Source organism: Miniopterus natalensis, chromosome 4 (genome assembly GCF_054644295.1).
Source record: "Miniopterus natalensis isolate mMinNat1 chromosome 4, mMinNat1.hap1, whole genome shotgun sequence".
Lineage (NCBI taxonomy): Eukaryota > Metazoa > Chordata > Mammalia > Chiroptera > Miniopteridae > Miniopterus > Miniopterus natalensis.
In genome coordinates this window covers 7837390-7857876 of record NC_142084.1, presented here as the reverse complement: position 1 = coordinate 7857876, position 20487 = coordinate 7837390, and the positions used below count along the sequence as shown (strand labels likewise).

General features: G+C 49.1%; 1 protein-coding gene across 7 annotated transcripts; it reads right to left on the bottom strand.

Annotated features, from left to right (window-relative positions):
* Positions 1-248: 248 nt before the first annotated feature.
* On the bottom strand, positions 249-20134 carry MGAT1 (alpha-1,3-mannosyl-glycoprotein 2-beta-N-acetylglucosaminyltransferase). Of its 7 annotated transcripts, none has more exons than XM_087816241.1 (3): positions 19947-20134; positions 18416-18846; positions 249-2819 (listed from the first exon to the last, which is right to left on the bottom strand). In XM_087816241.1, exon 3 carries the CDS (start codon positions 2708-2710, stop codon positions 1367-1369), a length of 1344 nt encoding a protein of 447 aa, XP_087672367.1. In that variant the 5' UTR covers positions 2711-2819; positions 18416-18846; positions 19947-20134; the 3' UTR covers positions 249-1366. The 7 variants fall into 7 exon arrangements, with proteins under 7 accessions (XP_087672367.1, XP_016057001.1, XP_016057004.1 ...); XM_016201515.2 differs by having other exon boundaries at positions 19957-20134; XM_016201518.2 differs by lacking the exon at positions 19947-20134 and adding an exon at positions 19729-19743.
* Positions 20135-20487: the final 353 nt, after the last annotated feature.

The window sequence follows — 20487 nt, the reverse complement described above, 5'->3', positions numbered from 1 at the left end:
CATGACCGACAGTGGGGGAGTAGTCTTGGATCCTGTCCACATTCAAGCCTGGACTTTGTTTACACCAGACTCCTCCTCAGCTCTCCCATGCGCCCCCCCAAGTCTTCTGCTTTCCTTCCTTCAGCTGATCCACTTCCTCCTGCCTCCTTCCCAGCCCCAGCCCCGCCTCAAGCCTTCACTCTTTCCCTTTCTTCCTTCACCTCCTTTTCCATCCCTTCCTTCTCCAGGACACACACGCACACACAATGTTTTTCAGACAATTCAGCCTTTTATTTTTGAAAATAGTTCTGCAGCTTCAGCTTTCTTCCATAAACTGAGGTCGGGCAAGAAACAAAAGCACAGACATTGCTCTCCAGCCCCCCATCTGCACCCTAATCTGAACAGACACAGGGTGTTTGGGCGGAGGGAAGGAAGTCTGAGCCATGCTGTCCTGGCTGCTTTGCCTCACACTGAGAGGATCTCTCAAAGCCAAGGTCTCAGGGAGGAGCCTGTGCAACAAACCCCAGGGAAAAAGAAACTCAAGGAGCTAATCTCTCTTCCACCAAGCCAGCACAGAGCCCTCCCAGAGTGAGAGGGAAGGGATCAGTTTTTAGAAAGGACAGGATCAGGGACAGGGTCTGTTTCTCTGAGGCAGGATAAGAGAGGATACCCCAGCACATCAAGCTTTCCTCCCATCACCTCCCCCGCCCCCCTCCAGGGATGAGATGAGAGGTTTTGCTTTTCCCCTTCAATCTTCCCTCTAAGAATCATGAATTGTTAGGCTTCAGGGAAAGGAGAGCTATGATAAGGAGAGAGGGAAAGGGGGGAAAAACAGGCAGGAGGCATTAAACCCTGACAACCTGACAGCTCCACCTAGAGCCTGCTGACAAAACCCCCTTGGTTAGTCTAATTCTGGCCACAAATATGTCATCTTCTCACAGGACCCAGCTCCCCCTGCATCCTGGAGGTCAGGGGCAGGTCCTGGATGAAGACGTCAGGTACAAGTGAAGGGCTCTTACCTTGGCTGTAAGAGTCAGAACGGAAAAGTGCCTGGTCAAGAACTAAAGTTGCCAACCTCTCTACAGATGTCCCAGGAGAAAACCTGGCACACAAGTTTGTGGCCCCAACAAGCCCAAATCTCTGCCTACCACACAGTGACTTCCTGCTTAATATCCCCCAACACACCCAAGAAAGGTTCCTCTGATTTGACCCTCTTGAGAATGGCAGAATAATCTTCGCCTTATCATCTGTGCACTCGAATCACTCAAAAATTTAAAAAAATATATAATAAAGGATAAATGGAGCCAAGAGAGAAACAGAGGATGCAGCCCAGGTCCTGCAGTCTGTCATGGCAAGGAAGGATCCCAAGAGGGCCAGGCAGGCCCTGCTAATTCCAGCTAGGATCATAGCCATCCCAGGTTTGTGGGGGTGCCAGGTGCACACGGCGGCCCCTGAACAGGAAGCTGACAATACCCCTGTAGCCAGCCCTAGGGACCCCCGACTTGAGGTCGTCCATGACTCCCAGGGCCTTGGCGAAGGCTTTGAAGCTGTCCCTGCTGGTGTACTGCACCCGCACCTCCCCCAGTTCATTCCGCTCACTGGTCCTCACTTTCTCCACCTGCAACAGAGGGGCGCCATAGACTCGGGCAAGGAAATCCCTGTCGTAGGTCTCCTGTCGCAGGTACGACAGGTCCAGCTGGGTGAAGGGTACAAAGTGCTGGTTCAGCTTGATGAACTTGAGATGCTGGTCAAAAAACTGGCCATGGCTCACACCCTTGCGGCCAAAGGTCATGGTTCTGGAGATCTCGGGCCGCAGGCAGGCCCGGCCCTGCCTCTGCTCAGGCCGCCGCATCCAGTCATCCCAGAAAGCCTTCGGCCACTTGGGCTCCAGCTCGGCCCACAGCTCAGCCAACAGCAGCCAGCCCAGGCCGGGGAAAAAGTCGGTGCGGTACAGCAGCTCAGGCTTGCCTGAGTCCACCATCTGCTCCTTGCCATTGTCATTCCAGGCAGACACACACCAGAGGGAAGGGTCAGCCCTCAGCAGCGGATATGTGGCCTGGAAGTACTCGAAGAAGTCTGGGGCCACCTCCAGGTCGTCCTCCACCACCACTACCGCGGGGAAGTTGAACTCGTGGAAGACCTGGCTCAGTGCCCAGCGGTAGTGGCGTGCGATCTTGTAGTAGCCCTGGAACTTGCGGTGGTCAGGGGGCACAGTGATGATGCTCAGGTCGGGCTGTTTAATGTGTGTAATGGCGCTGCCATAGGAGGCTATCACCTGAGCTGTCTCCCTGTGCCCGCAGTCCTGGCTGACGATGATGGGAAAGCGCTCAGCCGAGGGCCGATAGTGCAGCAGCTTATCTAGACAGCGCCGGACAGTGCTGCGGTCACAGGCGATGACCAGGATGGGGATCACAACTGGCGGCAAGGTCACAGGCCCATGTGGAGGCACAGGTGGGACCGCAGTGGGAACCCTCCACCGCTGGTTCCGCCTCGTATAGTACTCCCAGATCTGCTGCAACAGCCCCCGCTGACGCTCCAGTTCCACCTCGGTGTCCTGGGCCAGGCGGATCACCTCCCGGGTGAGCCTGTTGGGGTCATCATCCAGAGTGCTGTCTGAGGGAAGCCTGCCGGGCAGAGGGCGCGTCCAGAAGAAGAGCAGCAGCAGGGCGTTCCAGGCCACAAAGAGGATGGCGCCCCACAGCACAAGCCCTGCAGACTGCTTCTTCAGCATCCTGGCCCCCGCAAGGGAGCGCGAGGGGGGTGCCCTGCTGGCTGGGCTCACTCCCCACAGTTCTAGGGATGTGTTCTCTGGGCTTTGGGATTAGGAAGCAGCCATGCACCTAGGGAGAGAAGAGAGAAAAGCAGTCATCATCACAAAGGCTTGGGGCAGCCCTGGGTTGGGATGAGGGGTATTCCAGGAACAGGTAAAAAGTGCAGGAGGGCCTTGCCAGGCGTGGCTCAGTGGTTGAGCGTCGACCTAGGATCCAGATGATCAGGTTTCGATCAGGTTTGGATTCCCGGTCAGGGCACATGCCCAGGTTGCAGGCTCGATCAATGACTCTCTCATCATTAATGTTTCTATCTCTCTCTCTCCCTCTCCTTTCCTCTCTCTGAAATCAATAAAGATATATTATTTAAAAAAAAAAAAGTGCAGGAGGGAGCATGGCCATCATGGCTTGGTGATTGAGCATCGACCTATGATCCAGGAGATTACAGTTTGATTCCCAGTCAGGGCACATGCCCAGGTTGCCGGCTCCATCCCCAATAGGGGGTGTGCAGGAGGCAGCCAATAAATGACTCATCATTGATGTTTCTATCTCTCTCTCCCTCACCCTTCCTCCCTCTGAAACAAATATATATATATAAACTGCTTTAAAAAGTGCTAGAGGGAGGCCAGGAGGTAACTCAAGGGCTCTCTTAAAAACCTGCTGCCCACCCCCTAATCTGGGTGGTCATTTGAGTAAGAGAATAGGACTGGGATAACATGCTTCTCCATCCCTAAAAGAGAACGTGAGTCCTCAGAAAAGCAATATATGTTTGAAGGGGAAGCAGAGTAAGAGAAGAAGCAAAGGAAGCCCACCTCCCCTTCCCTACCTGACAGGTTTCATTTCTCATCTTCTATCCAGAGCTCAGGGATAGAGCTCAAGTGAGACCATCTGCCTCCCATTATCAAATGAAAATGCCCAAAGATTTCTGAATTAAAAAGTCAAATATCACACTTCAGGACTAAAGCCAGCACCTTACCCAATAAGGAAAGACCAGAGGCATTCTTACCAAAGTCAGGAGCAAAGCCAAGCACCTGTGATCTACATGGCTATTGAACATTCTGTTGGAGGGAATCAGCCAGTGCAAATGGATACAGAACATAATTAAAGGTGACAAAGTGGGAAAGAAGCAAACAATCCCTATTTGCTGATCCTGTGAGAATAAGCCTGGAAAATTCTAAGAGAATCAATGATAAAACTAACCCAAACAATCAAAGAACTGACCAAGATTGCAGGATATAAAAATTAACATGCAAAAATCAATAGCTTTCATACCCACAAATAACTCAATAGAAGAAATAATAGATGAAAACACTCTATTTCAATAGCCATGAAAATGATAAACTACTCAGGAATAAACTTAACAAGAAATATTCAAAACCTATATAAACAAAACTGTAATTCCTGAAAGACACAAAAGACTTAAAAAATCCCTTGTTCTATAGGACATCTCAGCATAATAAAAAATCTCAATAAAAATACCTTTCTATGGAGCTAGACACTGACAATAAAGTTAACATGAAAAAATAAACCTGCAACAATATCTAGAAACATAATAAAAACAAGTTGAGAAGAAGGACTAGCCCTACCAGATATTAAAATACTATATATTATTATAAAGCTTCTATAATTAAAACAATGTAGTGCTGGTATATAAATAAACAGATCACTTAATGGAACAGAATTTAAACTCCAGAAATAGACCCAATTACACACAGAAATCTAATGTATGATAAAGATGATATTTAGAAATCCTGGGGCAAAATATGGTCTTATTAATGGTGTCATAACAACTATATAGCTATTTGGAAAAAATAAATAAAATTAGATCTGTACACAAGAATAACTTCCAAGTAGCTCAGAGATCTAAATATAAAAAATAAAACTATGCAAGTGCCAGGAGAAGACACAGGTCAATTCCTCTATAACCTGGGTACAGGGAAAGGCTTTCTGAGCATGATTCAAAATCTTGATACGATAATAAATAAAATACTTTTGCATGGCTAAAAACACATAAGCCAGTGTGGCTCAGTGGGTTAGAGCACAATCCTGTACACTGAAGGGCTGCAGGTTCAATTCCTGGTCAGGGCACATACCTGGGTTGCAGGTTTGATCCCCAGGCAGGGCAAATGCAGGAGGCAACCAATGAATGTTTCTCTCTCACATCAATGTCTATGTCTCTGTCTCTCTTGAATCAATGAAAAATATCCTCAAAAAACAAACATTTAAGCCAAGTAAAAAGTCAAATGACAAACTGGGAGAGAATATTTGCAACATACATCATAAATAAAGAGCCAATTCCCTATACACAAAGAACTTTAAAAAACCACACACAAAAAAACCGCAAGAGGTAAAAAGGCAAAAAAATCCTTGTCTAAAAGACAAGGGCACAGAGACTAAGACTTAGGTCCTTAGACATGAAAAGATGTTCCGCTTCACTTGTAATAAGAAAAATGCAAAGTAAAACTACATTGAGATAACATTTCTCACCCGTCAGATTGCTAAAAATGCAAAAACTTGTCCTTCCATTTTCTTAACAGTATCAACGAAGAAAAATAGTTCTTAATTTTGAAGTTGTCCAATTATCGGGGGCTTTTGCTTTTATGGATCATGCATTGTATCTAAAGTCTTTGCCTAACCCAAAGTCACAAAGATTTTCCCGTTTTCTTTTTCAATTTTATAGTTTTAGTTTAACATTTAGGTTTATGATTCATTTTGAGTTAAATTTTTATTTTATTTTATTGATTTCAGAGGAAAGGGAGAGAGAGATAAAAACATCAATGAGGAAAGAGAATCATTAATCGGCTGACCCCTGCATGCCCCCTACTGGAGAGCCCACAACCCGGGCATGTGCCCTAACGGGGAACTGAACTGTGATCTCCTGGTTCATGGGTGGACGCTCAACCACTGAGCCACACTTGGCTGGGCTTGAGTTAATTTTTTTATATGGTTTGAGGAACTGAACTAATGTCCTTTTATAGCAGTGTGGCAGTCTGTCAAAATGCTAAACAGAGAGTTACCATATAACCCAGCAAGTCCACTCCTAGATATACACCCAAGAGAAATGAAAATATATGCCCATAAAAAACCTATATGGAATGTTTATAACAGCTTTATTCATAATTGCCAAAATCTGGAAACAACCCAAAAGTCCATCAACAAGGGACTATGAATAAACAGATTGTGATTTACCCATACAGTGGAATAATAATTCAGCAATAAAAAGGAAGAAACTACTGATATGCACAACACATGGATGAGTACCAAGGAATTAAACAAGATGTGAAAGACCAAAAGAAAGCACAGGCACTATGTTTCCGCTTATATAAATCTCAAGAAAATACAAAGTAATCTATAACAACAGAAAGAAAATCAGTGGTTACCTGGGGACCGGGGCAGTGAGGACCGCAGGGGAGGTATAACAAAGGTGCATGAGGAAACTGGGCGATGGATGTGTGGCAAGAGTTTCATGGGTGTACACACATGTCCAAACTTATCACATTGTACTTTTTTTTTTTTTTGGTTAATCCTCATAGAGGATATTTTTCCCATTGCTTTTCAAAGAGAGTGGAAAGGAGGGAGGGAGAGCAAGAGAGGGAAAAGGGGGAAGAGAAAGAGAGAGGGAGGGAGGGGGGAGAGGGAGAAAAGGAGGGAGAGAGAGAGAGAGAGGGAGAGAGAGGGAGAGAGAGAAACATCAATGTGAGAGACACATCCACTAGTTGCCTCCTGAATGCACCGGGACTGGGAGCAGAGAGCAAACCCACTTACCCAGGTACGTGCCCTTCACCGGGAATAGAACCTGTGACCCCTCCGTGTATAGGTCACTGCTCTAACCACTGGGACACACCAGCCAGGGCCACATTGTACTTTCTAAATATGTGCAGTTTACTGTATGTCAACTAGACCTCAATGAAGAAAAATTTTTTTAAACAACATATTTGGGTCGAATGACAAAACTGGAATAAGGGGTGGGCAAAAGTAGGTTTACAATTTTGAGGGCAAAAGCAGTTTATTCTTGTATAATTTATTATTGTATTTTCCATACAAACAATTGCAAACCTACTTTTGCCCACCCCTGTACAGACAGTAGTTCAAAGTACTGATAGCCATACTCTGGTTATGTAAAAGAACATCCCAATCCTTTGGTAATGCACACTGAAGTAATTAGAGGTAGAAGGCCATGATAGATGTAACTTCCCAAATGGTTCAGAACAAAAATATCACGTGTATATATGGAGAAAGAGAGCAAAGGGAGCAAAATGTTAACAACAGGTGATTCTGAGTAAAGAAAATGTGTGTTCTTATACCATTTTGATTCTTGCAAAGTTTTTGTAAATTTGAAATTTTTCCAAATAAAGTTTTTAAAAAATCAAATATGGGGAATGGCCAACAGTACTGACTAGCTTCGTCCATCAATATGGCCCCAGCTGGGCACAGCAGTTAAGGGCAATGGGACAATCCCTTTGTCCTGAATTCCTCAACCACTCAACAACATGCATCACACACCTGCTGTTTGCCTGGCCCTGGAAAGGGACTGGGACACACACACAACAAGAAAAAAGCATGGTTGCACCAGCCCCCTCACTCTGCCAGATTCCGTTTCTTGAAAGGATCTACTCCACCCTCCAACTCTTGGACAGCTGACAGTGCCATTCCTGACCATGTGACTCTCTCCTTGGCCTTCTTGCCTCTGATCTTGCCCCTTTACACTCCAGACATTCAGGTATGAGCCCTCCTGTGCCAGCTGCTCTGCCAGATACCCTCTGCCTCACTCTAGTTCTCTAATCCTAGTCAAAACCATGGTCCCAGATGTAATCTCTATGCTCCTCGGCTCTCAAGCAGGTAGACACAGTATCAAAGGGGCTGATCCTGAAGGATCTCTAAAGAGATCTGGAGACTCCCCCAGCGCATGCCGGCACCAAACCCACCTGTCTTTCCTCCCAGAAACCATCCATCCTCTAATTCTACACCAGTCTTCTCAGAAACCTCAAGTCCACTTTCATTTTATGGTGTCATTAACTTCCCATTTTATCAATGATCATATACCAATCAGCATTTCCTACAAGGGACAGACACGTGGATCTCCAGTTTCCTCCTCACTGCCTTTCAGGATGTGGTCAGTGTCTGAACTTTCACCATGGAGAGCAAAGCAACCTTCTCAAGGCCCCTCAGCAGATTGGATTCTTAGCAAGTCTGTAAACATGAGAGTGGCCCAATGGCCCACAGGAAACAGCTGCCACAGTACAGCCAGTTCTCCACCTTAGCACTCAGGCCCTTGTTTGCCAGCCCATGACCCTTTTCTCTAATTTCCCAAAGAGAACTGTTCCTCTTGCTATAAAAGAACACAACACACCCACTCCCAGAACACACAGCTTCCCCACACAGGCTCTTCCAGAGTCCCAGTGCTGTTTCCTACTGCTTGTCCCCATATTCTCTAGAGCAAAATTGTCCCCTCTCTTCGGAAGTTAGTAGTAAATGCACACCCATGAGTGCATGCATGCACTTTCTAGTAGCTGGCTGTGCCTCGAGAGATGAGCAAGCCCAGGAGGACAGGCTTTTGGCCAGCAGAGCCCATACATTCCTCCAGGAAGCACACCAAGTCCTACCATCAGGAGGACATGGAGAGTAACAAGAGCAAGCCAGATAGCCTGGGGTCATGCTTGGCTTCACCCCACATTTCTTCACATCTCTGAGACTCAGTTTTCTCATTTATCAAATACCTCACTGGGTTGCTGTGAGGATTGGGTGATACAGTCCACATTAGGTGTTTAGAACAGTGCCTGGCACATGACAACATAAATACTAGCCAGTCTGCTGGCTCTCTTTGTTCCACTCTACTAGTTTCCTTCCAGGCCCCAAATACCCAAGCACCCCTCAGGGCCTTTGCATGTGCCTGTATGCCTGATCTGCTCTTCCTTGTCATCGCCTGGTGCGCTCTGACTCATGTGTCTACCAGGACACCTTTCCTGATGTCTAAGGACTAGGTGAGGTCCACCTCCCCTTCAAACCATCAGCATCACCATCAACATCTGTCAAATCTGCTCTTGGCTACAAGCCACTTGACCCTTGATGAGGGTCAGCTGCCCCACTGTGCCAAACTGCTGTGCTGGGATCCTTACCTCTTACTCCCCTTCCCTCTAGCAACCACCATTGCTGTTTGTGCCCCCTGAGTTTCAGTTTTATATCCCACATATGAGTGAAATCATATGGTTCTCAGATCATCTTTTTAAAATCCAAAAAATTCTAAATTCTGAAATACATCCAGCCACAAGAATTTCAGAATTATGAAAATGGGGGAGAGTTACTTACTGCCATCATCCCATTTCAAGCCCTCAAGCCCTTTAATCTGAACTCTCTTTCCTAATTATAAAATATTATTTTAAGCTTGAATTAGTGATGGAGCCTCTCAGCTGGCCTATCTATCACTAACCTTGCTTCCCTCTAAGCAAAGTTCCCAAAAGCAAGAGCATCCTTGTTAAAGTGCACGCCTGGTCACAAGACTAACCTGTCTTAAAACCATGAGGCTGCCACTGCTTGCAGAGTAAAACTCAAACTTATTATTATGACACACAGAGTCTTCAGAACAAACTGACTCAAATATCCCTTTTCAAACTCACCTCCAGCCACTACCCCACAAACCCCATACTCTGGCCTCAGAAGGCTACCTCTTTCCCCCATAAGTATACTTGTACGCTGCTGTGTCTTTGCTCTGGCTGGTTCCTCATCCCCAAGTATTATTCAAAGCCCCACGTGCAAGCACTCACACACCTTTACAGCCCAGTTCAGGTAAGTCCCTGGCAGAGCCAAGCCTTCCCACCACTACACCATGCCACACCGTCTCCACACTCCTGTCTTTTCCTCCATGCTATAACAGAATCTGTGGTCGTGCCTTACCTGGCTCTCACCTTGCTCCTTAGGAAAAAGGCTTATGACCTCTAAGCCTATCACAGTGCTTGGCACACATATAAAACACAAGTGGTTAGAAGGACTGCCTGCATTATTAACTAAATCAGGGAGCAATAAGAACAAACCAGCAGCAAAAAGTGAAGGCTTATATTTTCCAAAGATGACTACAACAAATCCCATGCCACATGCTCTTCTTACAAAGTGATAGTCCTCCCTCCAGAAGTGGGAGAGGTGGAGCCTGTGTTCTCTCTCTTTGATATGTGACTTGTGAAACTAGTTCGTGAAAGGCAATAATACAGTTTTCACCTGGTGCTCCTGAGATGCTTGCTCTGGGACCCCAAGCACTAATGCAAGAGGAAGCCCAGGCCACATGGACAGGACATCTTTAGGTATTTCAGTTGACATTCCTAGCTACAGCCACTAGACAAGTCTTCCAGATGATCCCAGTTCAGTCACATCTGACTACAACTGCACAAAAGACCAGGAGCAAGAACCACGTAACTGAGGTAGGAATAAAATGATTCTGTTGTTTTAAGCCACGAAGTTTTGGGGTGATTTATTATGAGGCAGTAAGTATCTGAAACAATGAGTAAAACAATTTATGTAGCCTTGAGAAGCAGGGCAAGAGTTTTTTCTGCCCATTGTGCTCAGGCCCCACGTCCAAATTCTGGAGGCCTGCATCTACTCACGTCCCCTTCCTTATGAGTTATCTACTGCTGAACAACAGAAACACCGGCTTAAAACAATAGCAATCATTTATTCCCTCTCAGTTTCCATGGGTCAGGAATTTGGACAGTGGGACACAGGGGGGATGACTTGCCTCTGTTCCACAATGTCTGAGACCTCAGCTAGAAAACTCAAAAGCTGGGGGGTGGACTCCCCTAAATGCTTATTCTCACATGTCTGCAGGTTGATGCTGGCATTGGCTGAAACATGAAACAGTAGCTGGAGTGCTGGCTGGAACCCTCCACGGGGCCTCTCCATGTGGCTTGGGCTTCCTCCGAACATGATGGCTGGGTTCCAAAGGTGAGAGTCCCAAAAGAGAGAGCAAGCCAAGTATCCTTTTCATGATCCAACCTTGGATCATGTCTGCTTTACTCACAGGTCAGGAGAATCACAAGTCCCTGCCCACATTCAAGAGGGGACAGCCACAAATGCCACCACTGTGTGGGAGGAGGACAATGTCCAACTGTAACAACATGTGGAATGGGATATTTATGGGTGTACCATTTTGGGAAAATACAATCTGCCACACCTTCCTTTTCTAAAATAGATCAACAGTCCATAAGCCTGGCCTGCGTCTCTGATGTTCTGTTATTAATGACACTTGCCTGCAAGGCACAAACTCGAAACTGGTTTTGATTTGCTTGAGGTTTTCTTTAGGGAAGTGATGTACAGCTGGTCCACACCACCAAGTAGAGACACCTGCACCATGGGGGGAGCATTTTTAGTATATAAAACCCTCAGCCAAAACCCAGGAGGCACTGGGCAAGTCCTACCATCCCCTATGGATCTCTATTTCTTCATCTGAAGGACTGCCTAGGAGCTGTCCTTCAGATGAGATCCCTTTCCAACACTCCGATTTCATGGCATTCTCCAGCCACTTCCCTCTTTCTGGTAAAAATGTTTCTGAAATAGCAAGAGAGCCCCAGATAGTCAACTTCCCATTTTGAGCAATAATAGAGAAGACATATTTAGCTTTTAAAAAGTATAGGAGTTGAAGGAGTATTGACAGACTTTCCCTTCTATCTCTGCCTTGCTTAGCATGTTAAAAAGCACTGCCTAAAATATCCAGAAGGCACAGAACACGGCAGAGGTAATGGAGACCTAACTGAATTACTTTCCTGTTCATTATTAGCCCTCCACTACACTCCTGTATCACGCACAGGCTCCATACTTTCGAAGGGTGCAAACACTGAGAGGGAGTCAAAGATACACTAAGATACACTAAATAATTCAAGGCTCAGAGAACAAGGCCTAGGATAGAAGGGGTGCAGGTCATTATCTCGGAAAAGAAGAGGCAAGGAGGAAGTAGGATGCTAGCACAGCAAAAGCATGAAGGCCTGGGATTCAGGCAATCCAGCACCAGCAAACCAGGTAAACTTGGGTGAGTCACCTGACCCCCTTGAGACTTGGTTCCCTCATTTGAACAGGGAGAGGGTTGGTTTGGATCAGATCTTCATCGAGTCCCTGGCCTCTGGTGATGAAGAGGTAGCAACAATCTCCCCAAATGTGCCAAAGAGGGAATGAGTTCAACCTGTCACACATGCCGCTGAGGTTAGACATACTACAATGCTTTCTAACTGTGAGAAGGACTCAGAAGCAGAGACCCAGAGCTCAATGGTCTCCAGGAATGAGGCCAGGCAGCAATGATTCACCATGGGAGGCAGATCACCGAGGATGTGAACATCTAAGAGAAAAGGCTACATATTCTGAAAAGTGTGCCGCAAGAATTTTTAAAACATGCAGTACCTGACTATTTAGTCAGAGGCACTGACCTCTTTTCCCTTAGATTATCAAATTTTAAAATGACAACAGCCAACACAAAATAGCCATATGGTGTGAATGAATTAAAATTATACCTACTTTTTTTGTCAGATGGTAAAAAAAACATATTTTTTGGTGTGCCGCAGAATTTTCGTAATTAGCTTACATGTACCATGAGATGAAAAAGGCTGAAAATCGCTGTTCTAAAGCAAAAACTAATTAAACACACCACAGGGGCAAGGGTTAACCAAGGTGGAGCCTCACCCCAGGGCTTCACTATCCTCTGGAGACGCAAACTCACCTGCCACAGTCCCTCTTGCTCCAGAATTTGCAAACGGGGACCTTGCCAGTCTCAGGAGCCCCTACTCTACATACAGTAGCAAACGGGGGGAAAAAGTTTTCTTGCCAATTTACATATTTCCGCATGAAGTTAATTCTTCCTTGCGGCCCAGGAGAAAGAACCCCTGGGACCTGTGGAAAGGACTGGGGTGGGTCTGGGGAAAGGTGACCTCCCACTCTGGCCACCCGAACCCGCCCCAGCGGCCCCACCTCCTCGGGCCCGCACCCACCGACCCCCAGGAGCGAGTTTCACAGCCGCCCCCGGCCGGGAAGCCGCGCTCAGTCCGGCGGCGGAGGCCCGGCTCCCAAAGCGGAGCGCAAACGCCACTTCCCGGCTCGGGAGGCGGCCCCGGCCAGGCCCCTCCGGCTGGGCTCACGGGCACCGGGGCTGTCGGGGACACGAAGGGCTCGGGAAGGGGCAGCTGCTCGAGGCGGGACCAGAGCCCTGGAGCGCCCTCTCCACTCCCGCGGGGCCTCCCTCGGTCGGACCGCCGTCCCCTCCCGGGGACAAGCCCCGAGCTGCCGAACGCCGGCGTGCCGGGGCCCCACTCACCGGGTCCTGCCAACTTCCCGGCTCTGAACTTGGCCGCCGCGGGCGCGGGGAGCGAGCCTGGCGCGCGGCGCGTCCCGGGAGCTCGCGAGGCTGCGGGCGCCTTCCGCCTGCCCGGCCGCCGGGCAACGTGGCCCTTCCCAGGGCGGGCCGGGGCGGGCCGGGGGCGGGGCTGCGCCCGACTCGCCCCGGCCGCTCCTTCCCGGGCCCGCCTTCTCGCCCCGACAGCCCAAGTTTCCCGGCTCCCCGATTTCGGGAGGCGATGTGGAGGCAGCTGGTACCATTGGGCCCTTTCCTGCTCCCAGCTGCAACTGCGCGGGTCGATACCAGACCCCAACCACACCCTCACCCCCCAACCCCCCGGCCAGGCTTCTCGAGCCTCCCCCCCTCCCTAGCCGCGGCGCTGGGGAGCAAAACCCGGCCTGAGATGCCGGGCAGCCACCGGTAGTGAGTTTGCCAAACTCTAGGCCAAGAGTCTGGGGGCGAGCTCTCCCAACCCCCCAAGTGCTAGCTTCCGGGAAAGAGTAGTCAGGGACAAGAAAGGGGCCCTGGTTAGAACAGGAACCAGGGCGCCAAAAGGGAAACGGGGGGGGGGGGGGGGGGGGGGGGCGGGGAGATGTACAGGACACCACCTGCTGTCTAAAGCAGTAGAGGGCCAGCTGTGGTTTCTTTCTTTGGGGGGGGCGGGGGGTCGGGGAATAAGAGCTGCTAGTTCTGAGTGAAAGCAGAGACAGACATGTCCCCAGGGTAGAACCACCAGACCTTCGGAGGAAAGGACTCAATCACAGGATTTTGTGATAGCCCTGTGAAAGGGGGTGGGGGACAGAATTCACAAAGGCCTACATGTCTGTATGACACTGAGAAGTGGGAGTGGGGAGCTGAGTACTGGCTGCTCTCTAGATGACTTTCCTGAGAAAGACTGAGTCCAGGGCCAAACCTAACATGTGATCAGGACCCACTCTATTGGCACCACACCCTCCCCCTCCTCTTCCCTTCCAGGTGGTGAAGAACAGCGCAGGCCTGAACTTTGTTGGCTAACTTGTTTCTACGCAAAACTGGTATTAAGCAGGGTTCTAAAGAAACAAAAGGCAGGGCATGCCCTAAAGGCCTCTACATGGACAGGAGGTGCTAAAACAAAATTACACAGAGGCCTCCACATGCTAGACCCCTCCCTCAGTCTCTCTCCTTTAACCCTGCAAGCAGCTCTGCCCTATCACCCTGTTCCGCAGATGAGGAATTTGAGGCTGTGTTTAAGTGCCAACTGATGAAGGTCACAGGACCTAGTGGGGACGTGGCTGGGTTTTAGCTCCAGGCACCCCTGCCTCCAAAGCTGGAGTTCTCATGCACCCTTTGATACAAGTGCTCTCTTAATGTCTGTGTCCAGCATGACAGGCGCAGGCTGGGGCAGCAGGGAGATCTTGGTAGAAGCAGTTGGAGCTCAGCCCTGACAGGGCAGTGAGAGAAGAGTTGACACATCAGTGAGGCTGGACTGTGTGTGTGTGTCCAAGGTCTCTGGCTTAGCTGATTGTGTGGACTGTGGCAGGAGGTATGAGCCCATGCTATGCGCCAGCCAGCGGCCAGTGTCTGCACCTCTGCCCTCTCCGAGCTTTTCCTCATGTAGGGGATACAGGAAGTCTACACACTCACACTCCATGTCAAAGCAAGAGGGAAAGCAATAAAGTTTCCTAAAAGTCTAAAATGTTGGGAAATGGTTTGTAGATCCAAGATATCAGCAGCTAAAACCACTCTCCAGGACAAAGGACATAGAGGGGTGTTGAAAGGTAGGGAGACTAACCAGCCCGTGAGATGTCAGATTCCCACCTCTAACAATTCTCCATCTAAAGCAGTTCAATGGGGAAGAAGACAGAAGACTATCGGTGCGCCAACACTCACACCTCATTACTACTGTCCTTTGTTTAAATTCCAAGGCTCAGAGGAGGACCTAAGTAGAGACTTAAGAGGACTGTCCCACCAAGAAAGGTCTGTCAGAGAATTGGGATGGGCTGAATTCTTAGATGCAAGCAAGAGAAAACATTTGGTCTGAGAATCAAGAAGCCAGGATGAGTGCCAAATTGACCTGGGAAAAGACGCTCCAGGCTCTCGATGGAGGTTTCATGGGGAGGGATTATGGGGAAATAAGGACAGAAGAAACAAGGAGCCTGATACCAGGGATGAAACTCAGACTGGATTATGTGAAAATGGAAGAAAAAGGAAGACCTGGTTATAGAACAGGAGAGAACAGAAGGGGCAATGCTGTATCCTGTTCACTCCTACCACTTCCAAAAGATGACGAGAGGGATAAGGTGAAGGAAGTGAAAATTATCCCAGGCAACTGCCCTCCACAAATCATGCTCAAGATAACCTGAATTTTTTTACAATTTGGAAAAAATTTATGCTCTGAACTTCAGACAGATCTTGGCTTGAAACCATCAGAAGTAAAAGCAATGTTTTACATCAATGTTGTTTTTATTTTCCCCCTTCCTTCCTCCCAACATTTCTCATTTCCCACGGAGACCCAGAAACTCAGCTTATCAAGATCAAAGAAAGGAGAAAAGATTATCATAATCATTAATGAGCAATGTGTGTGAAGAACTTTTCATTCGCCACCTACAATTCCTTTCAGAAAAAAGAAGGGTAGAAATAAGTTTAGTTAAAACACACTCATACCCAGCTGGCGTGGCTCAGCGGTTGAGCATCCACCTAGGATCCAGGATATTGTGGTTTGATTCCTGGTCAGGGCACATGCCTGGGTTGCGGCTCAATCCCCAGCAGGGGACGTGCAGGAGGCAGCCAATCAATGACTCTCTCCCATCATTGATGTTTCTATCTCTCCCTCTCCCTTCCTCTCTCTGAAATCAATAAAGATATATTTAGAAAACAAAACACACAACATTTGGTCAAGTCTGTCACTGGTCCTGGCTAAGTGACTTAAGCATCCTGGTGCCCTTGTGAGAAGGTGCCGATGTGAGAAGGCTGTCTTGAGAGCACTGTCCCTCTTGAGAGGACTGTCTCCTGCGAGGGTCAGGCAGAGGGCAGGACTAGTGCTTTCAGTGGAAATAATCAGGGAGAGGAATTCTGGCTCACTCCAAAGAGGAAATGTCTTACCAGAGAGGGTGCCTGACAAGGCACCAAGTTCCCCTCCCTGGGGATTTGCAGCAGAATACAGACAGCCCTTGGCAGGTGGGACGCTGTAGAAGCAGCATAGTATAGGGCAGGCAATCACAGGCCTGCCACTCAGGCAAGCCCTTCTTGCTCAGAGTTCCTATAGCTTCCCCTCACATATCAAACTGGGGAAATAATCCCTCTCTTTCCTCCTCACAACAATATAAAAAGAACTGACACAACACAACAGCCTGGACACTTCACATAATGTAAGCACAAATAGAGCACACTCCATGGTACTTCAAGTATTTCGAAGTACTCACAGGCCTCCTATGTAGGATGAGGGCCACAGTGGCATCCGGGGAACCACACCTACCTGAGGGATTGCTGTGATCCCAATGATTTGCTGGGCGAAGCTGGGAGAGGTGACATGCCCTCCCTGAAATCTGGATCTTCTATAGTAGAAACCTGGCCTCAAAGAGGGCTCCCCCAAGCATCAGGCCACAGGAGAAGGAACAGCTCAGGACTACTGACTCTACCCAGGCCTGACTGCCCAACCCTCAGGCCACTGGGGCAGTCAAGAACTCCCAAGGCTAAGAAGGAAGGAGGGGGAAAAAGAAACTGAATCATAAATACAGGATTTCCACCTAGCAAATGACCTTAGTTATTGTTGCCAGCCCTCATTGAATGTGAGGCCGAGATGTTTACGCAGCTAGTGAGAGGCAGACAGATGTCAGAAGCCAAGCTTCCTGCCCTTCACCCAGGCTGCCATACCCCACTGTCTATCAAAATCCCCAACACCTCTCCTTTCTCCCAATACTTTTTCCTTTGCTGTCACTGAGAAAAGCAGGCATCTTGGCCCAGGTAAACTGGAATCCCAAGAAGGAACAGGCAGGAGGTGAGGTAACTCTGAACAGGTCTTCTTTAGGTGGGTACAGAGCCCGGAAATATAAAGGGCTAAGGGATGGCAGTCAGAAAAAATTGTCATCTTAAAGAGGAGGAGAGAAGACTAGGATATAGCACAGGAAGGAACAGCCCAGTGCTCACTCCAAGAAATGGAGCTCCATCTCCATAGAGCACTTGGCCCTAGAGGCTTTGACTCTTAAACTTTCCTCCCCGCATTTTTTTTTTTTTTTTAATATATCTTTATTGATTTCAGAGAGGAAAGGAAAGGAAGAGAGAGAGATTGAAACATCAATGATGAGAGAGTCACTGATCGAGCCCATAACCTGGGCATGTGCGCTGACCGGGAATTGAACCCCGAGTGCCTGGATCCTAGGTCCACCCTCAGCCGCTGAGCCATGCCTGGCCGGGCTCCTCCCCGCTCTTTAAGTGGCTGACTAGAGAACCCTGAGGGCCAGAATCCCTCAATCTAGGTTCTTGGACCATATACCTTTCCACAACTTGATGACCCCAGGTATTATTTAATAACAACAAGATGAGACAAATTCAGGGTAGGCTTTTAATTAAGGCCATCTAAGGCTTTGCCAGCACACTAACACAATAAAAGAACAGAGCTTTTCTCTATGTAACAATTATACACACATATCCAGCAATGTCAATGTTACTGTGTTATATGTACATGGCCCTGGACAATTTTCAAAACCTTTCGTTTCCTTTGCTCCTTTTAACAACCCGTGAGGGGCTTGGAAAGCTAGTTATTCCCATGTTGCAGGTGAGACAACATGGCAGGTATTAGCCAACATATACATCTAGGGTTGTACACAAGAAAGCAAGAGCTAGAACACAAATCCTACTGATGCCCAATCTTGTGTCTGTTCCTCTGCTCTTTCCATGAGGTTTCATGGCCTAAACTCCCTTTCAGAGGAAAGAGAGACAATTCAGGAGGTTATATAGACCATCTCCAACCCACCCCCTCAACGCCCTTTCAGCTCTTCAAAACATAACAGCCTGCCTCTGCCTGGGTAATCCACTTCAGAGTCTTAGTTTAGCCCCAACTGACTTGGAATCCTATTATCTCTGGGTTGGAAAGGCCCTTACAGGTAATCCAATCCAACCTCCCTTTGGAGGGCTGAATTCTTTCCCTGTTCTTGGCCTAACCTCATAATTGCTATTGCTCACAACCAATTACAAGGTACTCCCTTCCTGGATGAGGAGTGGCTGGGAACAAGTCTGCACCCCGAGAGAGTGAAGGAGAGGTGAAGCTTCCTGTGTTACCCAGCAGGGTAAGGGTACTCATCCGGAAGTGTCACCATACTTGTCCCACTCAACACTTTCTGCAAATGAGCAGGAAGAAACAAACCGGGAAATGAGACAAGAACCTTACCTTTCTTCTCTTCTCTTAGCTGCTCCCCTGGAGATCATCAAACCCCCATCCAGCACGCCATTTCCAAAACTGAGAATCCCAAATCAAGGACACCAAAGTTCAGTTTCTCTCCTTTTATCCGAGTCCAAAGTCCATGGCTGAGTGTACTCTGAGGGGGAGGAGATGGGGGGGAAGGGGTATGTCCAGTCCCCTCCCCCCCCAACACTGCAGGCTTCAGTGTCCCTCCCAAGGGTCTGTTATAGCCCTTCATTCAGCTGGCTTATTAAGCCCAGAGTCTGGTAATGGGCAGATCCCAGGTACTACCCCATCTCTTGCTCAAGGAGGGGAAGTCATCCACTGTGAAGACCGGCCCATCTGTCTTCTTCTGGGGCTCATGAGAAGAAACAGGCCTTAGAACTGGCATGGCCCAGGAGGCTGATTTCTGTGTTAACCTGCAGAATATTTAAACATTATGATACTGCCTAATCTATTATATTCCCAAATGGATTCCTAAGACCCTCTACCTAAATTAGATCCCTTTATTATGCTCTACCACTTAAACCCCATCCTTAAACACTCCACAAGATACACAAAGTACCTACTTCACTCACATACTGCCCCACAAAACAGTCACCTCATCAATAGGCTCAGGAAGAAGGAAAGATTGCACCTTTCACAACATAAAAGTCACCAAAAGCACTGACAGTGTGTGGCGACTGTCTTCTAATAAAATTTGGAAAAGAACACACTCCTCATGTCCTCTTGTCTAGTGAGTGCCACACACTAATCGCCCTCCATCTCCCAAGCTTCTCAAGGTGTTCAGTGCTCTGTCAGCTCTCCTGGACTGAACTAAAGCCATCCCAGACCTAAATGCTGGCACCTTCCACATGCATTCTTTGCTACCTTCCCTTCACCCTCTACTCCTCGTCTGCTTCCAAAACTGAGCCAGGGATGCAATTCTTAATGGCTGTCAAACTCCTTCCCAGGGCCACTCCCAAGAGCACGCTCCTAGGAGGTCTGAGGCCTGAGTCCAGCCTGCAGTAGCCCCACAGCGTTCCAAGTCCGCAATCCGGGAGCCCACCCTGCCGCCCCTACCCTCTAAGTTTATTCCTAAACACACAAACACACACACAAGCACTCTTATTTCCTTCCTGTAGGGGCGTGGCGTCCGCAGGACACCCCCTGCCGAGAACTTAACTCCTCCCACCCCTCTCCGCGGAAACGCCGGGCTCTGTGTTCCCCGGGAAAGAGGTGACGGCGACCCTCCCTAGACTCTGACCCCCCATCCCTCCACCGCCGGAACGACCCTCGCCCTATCTGCACTGGGTCGTTACCTAGGTCCCGCCCGCCCCGTCTCGGCAAGAAGCCGCGTCCCGCCCCGGGTCGGAGTCCAGGCCCCACTCTGCGTCCCCACGGCCGGCTCAGGCCCCACCCCCTCGACCCTCAGCAGCCCGGCCCTCCCCTCGCGCTCCTCCCACCCCAGCCACTGCAGCCACTTCCGCCCGTCCTCCGGAAGTGAGCCCGCGACAACAGCCACCTCCCCTCATCCTGCCTTAGTCTACCCCAGCACCCCAGCCCGCCACCGCCGCCAACGTGGGAGCATGGGACGTGGGTGCGCAGGGCTTGAGGTTCTACAGTCACTGTTCACAGGACTGACGACCAGGTGTGGGCTGGGCCTGGGTGAGAAGCAGCTGGGGGAGACAGCTGCAGCTGCGCACGAAGAGGCGGAGCAGAGACTGGGGGGAGAGCGGGAGGAAACGTCCCGACGAGCCGTGCGGGAAGTAGGGCGCATGCGTCACAATGCCTCTGCCTGGCGTGAGCGCTGAGGAGAGGAAGGTTGGCCCCGCGGGATTTGGGGGATGAGGGCGGGGCCAGGAGGGCGGAAGTGGGAGCGGAGCCTGCGCGGAGCCTGCCGCTCCGTTTCCCTCGGAACTAACATCGCCTAGCAACCGCCCGCCTGGCCCGCGTTCGGGGAAAGGCTGCGGCTGCTCCTCTCCCCGGATGGCGGTCTCCCGGCGAAAAACAATTCAGAAATTAAGGCCCGCGGTTACCGTTCTCGTGCTGTGACCTTTGTGGCAGTGCCAGAGGAAAGT